This window comes from Anoplophora glabripennis, unplaced genomic scaffold (genome assembly GCF_000390285.2).
Source record: "Anoplophora glabripennis isolate ALB-LARVAE unplaced genomic scaffold, Agla_2.0 scaffold275, whole genome shotgun sequence".
Lineage (NCBI taxonomy): Eukaryota > Metazoa > Arthropoda > Insecta > Coleoptera > Cerambycidae > Anoplophora > Anoplophora glabripennis.
In genome coordinates, this window is record NW_019416374.1 from 387,409 (window position 1) to 400,608 (window position 13,200).

The following is a 13,200-nucleotide window of genomic DNA, read 5'->3' on the forward strand; positions in this document are numbered from 1 at the left end:
GTCCCCATACGAGTAACTAAATAACAGGGTTTATTTCGTTGGCTTTCATAGGAAGCACCATTTGCTCCAGACGCAAATGGCGCCATCTTACGCCCGTTATGCAAACAAAGGAGGGGTAAAGCGCTCTCTAGAGGTAAAAAAAGGCATTAACAGGGGGTTGTGGCCACTGGGAATTTTGGGTCAGATTGATAAGACCTATCTCATATCAAAAATTGAGACGATTTCGCTGAAAGCCATTTTCCATAAGATTATGGTGGGGTCCTTTATTCTGTTATAAATAGGAAAAGAAAAGATAATTACTAGTAAGAGTAGTTTTCAAGTAAATGTTACTATTAAGAGAATCAAAGTGTGATGATATACTATTTGATTCACAAAATATTGTTGGCACCGCATTTTTGTTGAGGCTATTCTTCTTATTATTTTTAAAACATTTTAATTCAAAGTGGTCTTCGCAAAATAAACAGTTTTTGTTGACGAGGTTAAAATCTGCTTTACATAATTTGCAAACTGATTCTATCCAAATCATTTCCCTGTCTGCAGTAACTCTTGAAAAAGCTTTTTTTTGTAAGAAATATCTGTGGTATATAAATAAAATGTATTCTTGCAGTTTGTTGCACAACAGTGATGTGTGTTCCTTCCAGACATTTTCTATTAAAAAGTAAAACAAGCAAAAGCAGTAAGACAATTCAGATGATCGATTCAACAATTACAATTATCTTCTTGCGTTACAATAAATTTTAGTCGAAAACAGAAAACAATTATTATCAAAAGCACTAGCGCGGTAACTTACAGAGTTAATTAGTCACAATACAACATAAAGAAGAAATAAATTGTAACCTCAAACGTAATCCACAAAACAAAGTGAGTGAAATCAGTAAAGAACCAATAATGATTAAGAATTTTAAAAATGCCTAATTACCGATTGCAATCTGTTTGTTCAACTTCAGCACGAAAGGATGCATGTAATATCATCATATTTTTAATTTTTCCAGGGAACTGTAATAGGTTTTAATACCAACATTGCTTTTCTGTTCAGGTTAGTTCAAGTTAGTGTTACAGTTTTCAATACATAAATATTGCTAACGATGGCAGTGTTTGCATAACGACCGTGAGATGGCACTCGTACTTTCATGATTATGCTCATCCTATCCTTTTCACGGGTCTTATTTATTTAGTCATATGGCTATCCCTACAGATCTGTCTATACTGTGGTAACGCCCTGAGTAGTAATTGTGATGTACCATAACTAGAGTTTTACATTTGCGTGTGAAGTCAGTAGCGCCACTATGATATTTAAGAATAAATTAACTACGTAAAATATTGTAGCAAAAATCACCCTAGTGTACTTTGAACATTTATTTACGGGCGAATATGCAAAGCGAGTTTTTGACGGTTAAGTTGTAATCTTGTTATTAGTCTAATTAAATGAACCTTTAAATCGCAATTCGGTCAACTTGCCTGAATTTTTTATATAAGTTAGTTTGGAGTATATAATAACAATAAGTGACAGTAATTTTTGTTTCAACCCCCGGCTAGGGGTGAAAAAAGAAAAAATAAAAGGGTTTTTCATAATAACTCAAAAGGGGTAAGAGCTAGAAAAAAAAGTTTTGTATAAAAGTTGTAGAGCATAAAATTCTACATAAAAATGGTATATTGACTTTTTCTTATACCATTAAAATTAACAGTTAGGGAGACTAGAAGTTATGGGATGATTTCAGAAATTAAAAAAAAAAACAAGCAGAAAAATGAATGAATTTAATAATTTATTTTTTATCTACTCTAAAAAATGTAAACTTTCTGTTCAGAGAAATAGATGTATTTTTTTATTTTTAATAAAAAAATTAAAACAATTAAAATTTTTAATCCTTAATTTTTATGATTTAACACAAACAATTTTTTTCTATGCCGTGCCAAAAAGTTGCTTTCAAAATTTTGTTTTATGACAAAGATAAAAAATCATGTTTGCTTTGTGAAATTGTTATAACTTTTTTTTATTAAAAATTAAAAAATATATCTATTTCTATAAAAAGATAGGTTATATTTTTAAGAGTAAATCCCTTCACTTCTAGTCTCTAGTCAATAGACCATTTTTATGTAGAATTTTATGCTCTACAACTTTTATAAGAAACTTCTTTTTCTATCCCTTACCCCTTTTGAGTTATCTTGAAAAATTATTTTATCTTTTTTCACCCCTGGCTGAGGGTTGGAAAAAAATTACTGTCACTTATTGTTATTTATATACCTGAAACTAACTTATATCAAAAATTCAGGCAAGTTGACCAAAATTGAGATTGATTTAAAGGCCTATTTAATTGAAGTTTGTAAATTGTTGCATAACTGTGCCAAATAAAAAAAAATTTACAATATATTAAAATAATCAAAATTGTTCATTATTAATCACAGACATTTGAATATCACACACACTGAACAAAAATTAAGTTATATTATAAAAAACCCAGTATGACAGCTGTAAGAATTGATTCGTTTTATATTTTCGATGGTCAATCTTCAATTTACACCCATAAGAACTCCAACTCAACAATATTGTTTTACACAATATTTTATTACTGTCTGATAATTGCTATCTCGCCACTTTATTTGCACAAAAAATGTCAAACTCTAGCCATAACATATTCCTCTTAAAAAATGTGCCGTAAAAGTTTAAGCCAATGTAAATATTCTATCTTTACCACAATTTCTTGTTAATTGCAATTTACTAAAGAAAATAATTACTATAGGCTAATAACCAACAATTCCGAAAGATAACTAAACTAGTTATAATTTCATTGAAAGCATTTTTGAATAATTCTATAAAATTTAGACTAAGAATGGAAAAGTTAGACATCCACTGGCTCATTTTTAACTTGAACCTTCCCATCGACGTTACCACTTTTTTCTACCTTAATTTTGACATCACTTTCCTCTTCATTCGTAACATCTTCCACATCATTTTCATCAGCCATACCTACACACTCACTTATATTATTAATAATATTCTCCTGGTGATGTACTTCGGCAAAATGGTCGACAAGTAGATCTCGAGTGGGAAAGCTTTCATCACAGAAATCGCAGTCGTGTTCGACTTCGGTTTTTTTGTGTTTACCCTGATTCATATGTTTTTCATAAGACTTTTTGTGTTTGAATCTCTTTTTGCATATCTCACATTCATACGGTTTCACAGTAGAATGCTTTATCATATGGTACTTCAGGTACTGTTTAACTCTACAAACATACATAAAATAATGGTTCAAATTTTGTCTACAAAAAAAGGTGGAAATCTTATTCATAATTAGCTATTAGATATAAAGAGCATTTAGCAACGATTACAAGTCACATGACCGCCGAACTTGTAAAACCAACATTTCACGGCTAGTACTGTCAACTAAAATTCCTTAAATGTTGTCGTCACCAATATTAAAGATTCATTTACAATGAACAATGACAAAATTTCTATTGATTATCTTCTACCTAAATATTTTTTCTACCTTGATACCGTGAATCTTTAAAGAGGTGCCTAAATGAAAAATGGTATAAGGAAAATCCTATTACTTTCGCCTAAACAATATGACAATGAGAGAAGAATATGTTCACTTTTTTGTAACACCCCGTTAAAGAAATAATTGAAAACATTATAAATTTAATTAAAAAAAAATGATTTAGGAAAACAATTATTCAACATACCTGAATTTTTGCAGGCAAATTTCACATTGGAACTTTTCTTCTGTTGCATGAGAAAATTTATGAACGTAGAGTCTACGATTCGTTTTGAAAGTTTTCGCACACTGGTCACATTGGAATGATCTTTCTTCACTATGGGTGGCAATATGATTTTTTAAGCTACTCTTTGTCGAATAACCTTTCCCACAAAGGTTGCATTTATGGTCCCTTGCTCCAGAATGTGTTACGGAATGTGTTTCGAGATTATATCTAACAGAAAATTAAAAAAATAGTAATATACACTGTTTCTGTATCTATACCATAACTTCATTTTGTGTTCACAATTTTCTCTCAAAAAATAAATCTTGAAAAATCAGAGGTTCAAAGCTACCAGTTTTTGAGATATAGAAAACAGGAAAATGCAGGGATGTTTAAAATGCATTGATTAAACTTGGGCTATTACTAAGATTTCAAGAATCTCCACACACAATTTTGGAAATTGGATAAGTATAATTAATTTCTATGGTATTATCGATGGTATTACTAAGATTATATAATTCATTAGAAATTTAGCCAATAGCAATTACAAATTTTACGTAGTTACTATGTATTGATAAGCAATTATACTCTTGACGACGTGGTATAACCGTTTTGGTGTTTCACCTCCTCCAACAATGTGAACTGTCATGGTAACGATAGTTTTAACATTTGTCAATAAACGTCAAAAAAAAAAAATGTAACCCTTCGGTTCAAGCTCTGAATTATATAATCGTATCGAATACCACTCGAGCAAACGAAAATATTCGATTATACTAACCTCCTCACTCGACGTATATCCTTAAAACACCACTCCAGCTACGCTGTCGTGGTGTTTCGCAGAATACGTCTCGTGACTCGGAAGTATAATCGAATATTTTCTATGCTCTTGTGATATTATAACTGAATATTACATTTTTCATTACACAGACATGCAAAAAAGTTTTAAAACAGACGCTAGCTACTGTTTTGTATTTTTTATAGGTCCACGAGATAACTCATTTGCAGAGTCAATTTTAGGGTTTACGATGCGAGATTTTTCAAGTTATCACCCTTGAAAATGGCCAATTCTTTCTTAAGCCCTTTTACATGATAAACATAGGTCTAATTTGATCATTTTTACCATGAACTGCAACTAAAATGAATTCTAGGTCACAAAATTCAAAATAAATAAAAATGCAAATTTATCCATATTTTAAATGTCATACTAAATGTGGCAACACTGTTTGTCTCGGGTGCCGTACGATCACGCGCGATGCCCAACACGAACCTTTTGTTTGTTTTGTCTAGTGGTGTGATACATGTGGTTACGAATAGCATTTTGCAAATATGGAAAAGATTTAGTGAAGAGTGCAGAAGAGTATCTTCTTCAGGTATTGCGCCCAGGCAACTCTTCAAAAAATTTGATGACTTAAGGTATTGGATGTATCACGCTGTCGGACCATCAGTTTTGGCACAACTGCAATTTGAAATTTTTGGTACAAAGTTTCTGGATGCGTTGGAGGTGATCCAATTTTAATTTTTCAGCCGGATTTTAAAAGTAGAAGTATAATACTACAAAACTAATTTTCCGATAAAATGATGTGAAATAGATGAAAAAGTCCTCTAAACATATTCAAAAACGGCCGAGCGCGCGTACTCTGTCGAGTGGGGGAATGTTGGGAGATGAGGGGCAGTGGATATATAGGGTATCTGATAAGTATACGGCATACTCTCGGGAGTGTATAGGGGAGGTCAAAATAACCCTAGTTTATTAACGTATATAACATTATTTGTTTTATTTTTTATGAGGAAGCCAGATTTTTTAGAAATAGCACAGTTTTTCCAATATTACATAGGTTTTTTTAAATAGAACACTCTGTATTTGACCATCCCGCTAAATAACATTATTTTTTACCTTTCCAGCCATATAGGTATATTAATAGATACTTTTTATTTGCCCAATTGAAGAAAAATGCAAAAATGTATGTTTTTTCAGTTGGCCATGAGATTTATTTACCAGCAAAATAAACTCAAAAGAAGAGGACGGGACATCGATATCAGATATGTTGTATCTATTACCGTTTTGGCTGTACGCTATAAAACTATAGAAAATCAACCACCCTGTACAGTTGTAGTCAGCTACATAGCTTTTTATCATAAATAAGCACCACATTTTTTGCTATTTTGACTTATTTTCAGAAAAAATCCTGGCATGATAACACAATTCTTATAACTTTATTTTATGTCCATCACATGAAACCACATAGAAGAAGGTGGCTGGTCTACCAAACATAAAGTTTCATGAATTTATGCCAAACAACTTCAGTGCTATTTGAATGTCTTTTTTTCCATTTCAACCCTGTACATCAAATCAACTGTTTTAGAACTTTAATTGCTTTATTAATAATTCCGTGCATGATTAACAGAAGTTAATAGGTCCTAAAGGTTAACATGGGTCTCACAAACCTAGTACAAAAAAAAAAACCATTATTTTTGAAACAGAATGTTTTTTTGGCTTAATTATTTTCTTTATAACCAATAAAAAGATTACATTGCTAAAATACATTTATTGTGAACATCGCAACATAAAAAAGTTTTTCTTTGGTACAAAGACTAAATCAATCAGTTTTTACAGTCTTAGTAAGTCTCAATTGACGTAAAACGTTTTCTTTTATTTTCTAAATATTTGAAAAATTTGTGAGAAAGTCGCACAACGATTTCATTCAAGAACATATTAGTTTTAAATGTTCTAAGCACATAAACTTTTTACATTTAGAACCGTTATAATTTGTTTTCTTATTTTGTGCTAGAACAATAGTGACACATTTCATATGGAAGACTTTCTGGTGGTACATTTTATATAGGAACGTAATGTATCCCGATATCATTAGTCTATTTGTTCGAGAAAGACCTTTTATGTTTAGAGGTTTTTCAAATGACATTCAACGAAACTTTTTATCAACTAATTAACTCAGTTGTAACACTTATTAAACTTTAATACTAAATTAAACTTTTTATATTAAGAAGGTACTTCAGAGAGCTATATCATGTGCCACAAAATTAAAAAATTCTGTTCTGGAAGATTAAGGTTTTTTTTTATTTTATAGGACATCCTGAAGTTATAACATAGAACTAGTAAACATTCTGTATAACAGTTTAATATTAGTTCTTGCATTAGACTTACCTGGAAGCAAATACTTTATCACAATGAGGGCATTTAAAGCACTTGTCATGGGTTTTGACATGGTTTTTCAAGAGAGCTGTGTTAATGAATTCTTTTTCACAAATGTGGCACTTCTTTTTAGTTCCATCTTGCTTGTGTTGCAACCTGATGTGTTCACTTAAATTTTTTGCTTTGTCAAACTTTTTCTGACAATACTGGCATTCCACAGGCTTGCCTTCATTGTGTTGTTTTTTGTGTTTTGTGAACTGCGCTCGATCGTAAAAAACCTAAAGAAAAGTGATAGTCACAAATTTTTAAGGATGGAATAGTTTTCAAATAATAATCTAGTTGAGTTGATTATAAGATTTTTCAGAATTATAAAATAGAAAACAACTTATAGCTTGTGATTTGTTTAACATCATAGCTAAGAAACGTAAAATCAATTAATTACCTCTTTACATTCATCACATTCATTTGGAATGTGGGCCCTCTTTATATGTCGTTTTATCCTATACATTGACGGATATATTCTTCCGCAGTACTCACAAGGAAATTTCAGTTCTTTGTGAAAACTAATATGGTATTCCAATCCTCGATCGCTATTAAATGTTTTATTACAAAGTCCACATTTGATCTCGGATTTTTTACCATGTCCTTCCATGTGTTTCCTAAAGTCTGGAAGGTTTTGGCAATCTTCACTACATATCTTAAAAAATTTTTTGATAAGAACATATAAGTATATTTTTACAAAGCATAGAAGGGCCACCAATTACACGTTGTGCCTAATTTCCGAGTTACAAGAAAAATATGATTTTGATTTCTGTTTCATAAGACTGATTTGGTAAGTTGAAGAAATATAATACCAATTTCAAAATTAAGTAAGTCCATTTTAAATTGGAAAATATAGTAGGTAGGTATAAATCGAAATTTGCAAGTTACAAAACAGAAAAATGTTATTTCAACTGAAGTTAGAGGAATTCAAAAGCAATTCAGAAGCAAGTCAAAGGAAATCGGAGAAATACATGGAGGAAATCAGGAGAATTCCTTTGAGGAATTCTGGTGTACACAATTATAAACGCATTTGCCTCTTGATTTCAATAATCTATAAACTGCTATAAAAATGAAATTTTGTAATTTGTAATTTAAAAAGTCAGACTGTACATTTCATTTTTCCGACATAAGCTCACAATTATGTTTTTCTGACTTGTCATTTGATTTTTTGAATTGAAACTAAAACTTTTACTAACACAGATCTTGAAATTTAATTTGTAAATGGGAAATTTTGATTTGTTTGGGGTTCTGTATTTTTGTACATTTTAATACTATATTCCTAATACAAATTATATATTTTTCAGAAATTTTACACTTACGGGTCTTTTTAGGGTCTATTAAATATGATTCATTACTTAATAATTATCAATAGCTTATTATTCGAGATACAAAAAAAGTGTTCAAAAGAGTTAAAGGATATCAAAAGAGTATTGTATTTTATAATTATTTATTTATATATGTGACGGATAGTATATTAATTTTTTTTTAATGGAATGAACGCCCTATCTACCTTTGTATAATTTCAATTCTGCATAAAATTCTACATATGGTGAGGCAAATAGTTTTATATTCAGCTGCAATGCTGCCAAACTCTTTAGGAAATTCGAAAATTTGTTAAATTTTATGCAATAAACAGTAAGTACAGTATGAAAGATAAATGTTACCAAACCACATATTTTCTAATATTTCAAATGAAATTTATTTATTTAATAGTCTTATTATATACAAACATGTTTTTGTACTTCTCGTTAACTGTTAATAAATTGCTCTGTTTTTGTGAATTACTAAATTAAATTCAAATACTTAAGTAAGCTAGACTCTATTATAAAACTAGATACAATTTTAATGATATTGTAGTCACAATTTTAACAGTGGATGGCCATGCTATTTTGGCAATTTTTATCAAAAAAGTATGATATCTCCAAAATTAGCTCAAATAGTTCTATTACAATTTGAAAATGATTACAAAGGTATTAAGTATTGCTGAAGGCATTCCATTTAAAAAATTAATGTTATGACCTCCACACCATCATACTTCACTTCATTTTTCTTTTAAATACCAAAATACAACTTTTTTGTATTTCAAATAAAAAACAACATAGCTATAGTACTTTACAACACTATTGGATTAATCGAGGGATTAATGTATAAAGAAGGTATTGCACTTTCACTATATAAACATGTAACAATTTCTTGATATTGAATTTTTCTTTACATTTACCGATTCACATACAAATTAATAATGATTTTTGACCTTACCTTACAAATGAATTCTTTAATTTTTTCTTGGTGCACAAGTTGGTGGCTTCTTAACGAACCTCTGTTTCTAAATGCTTTATCACATTTTGTACATTTATACGATTTTTCTTTATTATGACATCTTTTATGTAATTTTACATGATGTTTTGAAATAAACGATTTACCACATTCATCACAGTTAAACGGTTTCAAACCTAAATGTTTGTTTAGATGGTCCTGTAGCTTACCAATACTTTGACAAACTATATTACACTTTGGGCATCTGAAATGTAAATAAATTAGTTGTACCGTTTTTTTAAATATGTCTTAAGGTGGTTAAAAAATGAAGTCTCCTCTTTAAATACATAGAAAATGTGCAAAAAACATGAAATTAAGTTCTTTCATTACAGTTTTTCTTTATATACAGTTTTAACACTATCTATTGTCAACATAGGTACCTGCGTTTCTCTATAAAATGCAACTTCTTATGGGCTTTATAGTCAGGAAATTTTATAAAAATTTCATCGCACATTTGACATTTATAAGCAGTGGTATTGTTTTCTAAAGTAGTTTTCCCACTATTAGTCTTTTCATCTTCATTATTAAATGCTTCAAACTCTTTTTCAATATCTGATTGAGATAATTCGAAATTTTCGTCATAATCATTCTCTACTTCCTCTTTCACTAATAATTTTTCTATTTCATTGACTTCGCTAGAGTCTATTTTTTCATGATTTACACTATTTGTTTCACAACTTCTATTAAATTTCATTTCAGAATCTGCAGGAGATGAATTTTGGCAGCTGTCTCCTGGCTCATTCTTAAGTTCTCCTTTCAAATTAATTTTGTCTGTTATATCACTCTCTAGTTTAATTTTATAAGCAGGCTCTGTTTTCACAGGTTTCATACTGTCAGCTTCCATTTTAACATAAAATACGTCCGAATTTGAATTTCCTTCCTGGGCCATGTTGGGTCATAAAAATCAATGCAATTGAAAATAAAATGATTATTAAATTATTAATCCGTAACACAACTATTGCATGTTAAATGCAAATGAACACTTTTAAATATAATAAATACAACTGAAATAAAGCAATATTATATGTTTGTTTACACGGTTTTTAGACACAATCACTAGAGAGCAAAATAATTACAAAGCCGGCCATGTTACTATTGTTTGCAAAGTATATAATTCTTATAAGTGCAAAATGCTAACTATATAATTCTCATCTATTCAAAACATCACCATTCTTCAAGTATTGGAGTATATTATTATTTCCTTAGAATTATTATAGTTTATAAAAAATTTTCAAGATCAACAACTGTTACTGCGAACTGCGAACAAAAGTAAATCGATCATGTTAAAGAAAAGTAAGTAGATTATTTGCCCTTCTGTGGATCTGTCATTGTGGCGGTATTTTTAAATTCCCAGAAAACGTAGAGTTCGTCAACATACATAATACAGGAATATGTATAAGGAAACGTTGAAATAAATATTGGTCGGAAAATGTTTCGTTTTTGGACATGATGTAGGGCGTTCAAGTTTTTAAAAAATATATCATCCAAGCAAATATATCTGAATTGTTTGACGTAAATAAATTAAATTATTATTAGTGCTTTAAGTCAAAATTCACTGAATTTAGTAAAGGTAAAATAGGAGGAAAAGATAACAAATTAACAAATAGTCCATTGAGACCCACGTTAAAACATGACTATAGGTACATAATTTATTTTAATGTTTCAAAATTTAAGAGAGAGAGATTTAAAGATGCAGTAAAATGATTCATGTTTATTTTTTGCGAGTGATACATCTACAACTTCTATCTTTAATACTCCTCTTTATTGCGTCCACTGAAAAACTTTTTTTTACGTCATCACCATTACTGCACTCTATATTTTTAGCTAATATATTATTAATTTTCTTGTATTCCTAGAAATTGAAAATTGTATTAAAAATATCAATAACATTCTGGCACTGAGCAGTAGGCCTTACCAAAACCGCTTTTTCTATAGGATATGTGGATCTACCCCGCTTCTTTGCGTCCGTTAATATTTCGTCAGCGTAATCGAAAAAGGTGGCGTCTTGTTCACCACTTGTAAATGGTAAACACTCAAACTCTTGATGTCTTCTCCTTTCCTCCTCATTTTCATCCTACGGCAAAATCACCAATAAATGAATTGCTGCTAGAATTTTATTATTTTACCTACGACCACTACTGTAAATACTTAAAAACACACCATCTGCAATCAATGTAAGACTCCTATTACGTACGGTAAAAAAATCGCACAGTTTTCCAAGCAACCGCCTAGCAACGGTCAATACAATACTGTTTGTGTTTGTATTGACCGTCGCTAGGCGGTTGGTAGGAAAACTGTACGATTTTTTTACCAAGCTGTGCCATTTTTTTACCGTACGACGTAATAGGAATTTTAAGTATTTAAAGTAGTGGTCGTAGGTAAAGTATAGTACGTAATACGTGGTGTAATGCAATTACGCACTCATAGAATTACGCACTCGCCGCTACGCGGCGTCGTGCGTAACTTTTCCATTCGTGCGTAAAATGCTTTTTACAACATTTATTACGTAATATACTATTACACGTAAAAAATTATTTTTACACAGTTTCTATTTTTAAGGGACAGAATAATAATTATTGCATTCACTATTAGTCATAAAATCCTCTTGAATTATTTCTTTTATCCACAGTTTGAAGCCATTTCCATAATTTTTCAGTAGCCGTTTCAACCAAATTTGTAAACGTTCACCGGAATTTTTTATTCTTTTCCTTTATTGTTGGTTGTGATATGTATTAGTTAAATGTTGACATTCCCTCTTTCACCTATTTTGACTGTTGCAAAATCTCTACTTTGTTTTATTTTTCTATTCTTCGGATCCTCATTTTCATTCTTCCTTTGTATTATTTATTTCTTCTAGTTTACTAATTTTGCTTTTGTCTTAGCTGTCGTAATATTCTTCCCATTTCCTAAAAATCAACTCAAAAGGCATTAGAGTTTGTAATTTGCTTTTATTTTTGTTACACCTCCCTCTGGGCCAGTTAAGATGCTTGTTCCACACATCAGCTTCATATACAGTCTGTTTTTCGTTTTCGTTTCCAGTCTTCCTTCTATCCTCATTATTGGCCTTTTATTCAGTATCATCTTCAGTTTTCTTTCCGCTTTCGCCGTACGTCTCCATCTTGACTTCAACTTCGGTCTTATTTCCAATTCCATCATCATTCCCATTTTCGGTCGTGTTCTCACTCTTCTTCCTGTTTTCATTGTTGGCCTTCTATTTTGCCTCAATTTCAGTGTTCCTTTCTTCTGATGTTATAGTAAGTCTTGTTTTCGGTTTCATAAACAATCTTCCTGGTATTTTCATTTTTCATTGTCGGCCTTTTGTTTTGCTTCAACTTTGGTCTTCTTTTCGCTTAGAAATACTATAGTTTGTTGTAGGTATACTATATATACTTTTTTTTTATCTTCCGGACAAAATATACTCAACAAAAATAGAGTAGGTATTAATTATTGTAACTGTTCATTAACTATTAACTAGTGCTAATGAATGAACATTGTGAACATTTGATATTGATGTAAATATCAATATAAATTATTATTATTATTATTATTATTATTATTATTATTATTATTATTATTATAAGACTGAATGCTATAGAAACTGACGATATGAATTCCATGATAGCCCAAATTGACGAATCAGACCCAGACTTAGACAATCTACTACAAATACCTCTCGAAGACATCCTGAATGACACCAATCGCGAAGTATACGAATCCCTATTAAAAGACTTCGAGCAAATAGCCGAAAACGACTCTCAGACTATCCATACTTCTCAATCTAATCCTATTCTAGAAATCAAATATACGGACAACGTTTTGAATCTTTTTAATCACCAATTTTTAATTTCGGAAAATGAATCAAATAAATTAAATACACATCATTGCGAAAAAACATTCCCAGGTAAAACTAGACATATTTTCAAATTTATTAACAGACAATCAGACGACGAAATTTTCAAATTCTTACGACCCTTTATAAAAAATAACAACTCCAC

The 13,200-nt window shown here is 30.3% G+C and overlaps 2 protein-coding genes across 2 annotated transcripts in view; both read right to left on the reverse strand.

Moving 5' to 3' along the window:
- Positions 1-2,234: 2,234 nt before the first annotated feature.
- On the reverse strand, positions 2,235-10,276 carry LOC108908435 (zinc finger protein 883-like). The gene is made up of 6 exons (XM_018712471.1): positions 9,586-10,276; positions 9,149-9,410; positions 7,290-7,544; positions 6,860-7,125; positions 3,682-3,927; positions 2,235-3,222 (listed from the first exon to the last, which is right to left on the reverse strand). Exons 1-6 carry the CDS (start codon positions 10,092-10,094, stop codon positions 2,838-2,840), a joined length of 1,923 nt encoding a protein of 640 aa, XP_018567987.1. The 5' UTR covers positions 10,095-10,276; the 3' UTR covers positions 2,235-2,837.
- A 640-nt stretch (positions 10,277-10,916) lies between these two features.
- LOC108908432 (golgin subfamily A member 6-like protein 22) overlaps positions 10,917-13,200 on the reverse strand; it is a 24,727-nt gene continuing 22,443 nt past the window's right edge. Inside the window, exons 8-9 of the mRNA XM_023454315.1 lie at positions 11,121-11,279; positions 10,917-11,057 (exon numbers count right to left, since the gene is read on the reverse strand). Of these exons, the coding sequence (XP_023310083.1) occupies positions 10,917-11,057; positions 11,121-11,279 (300 nt within the window). The remainder of the gene's footprint in view (positions 11,058-11,120; positions 11,280-13,200) is intronic.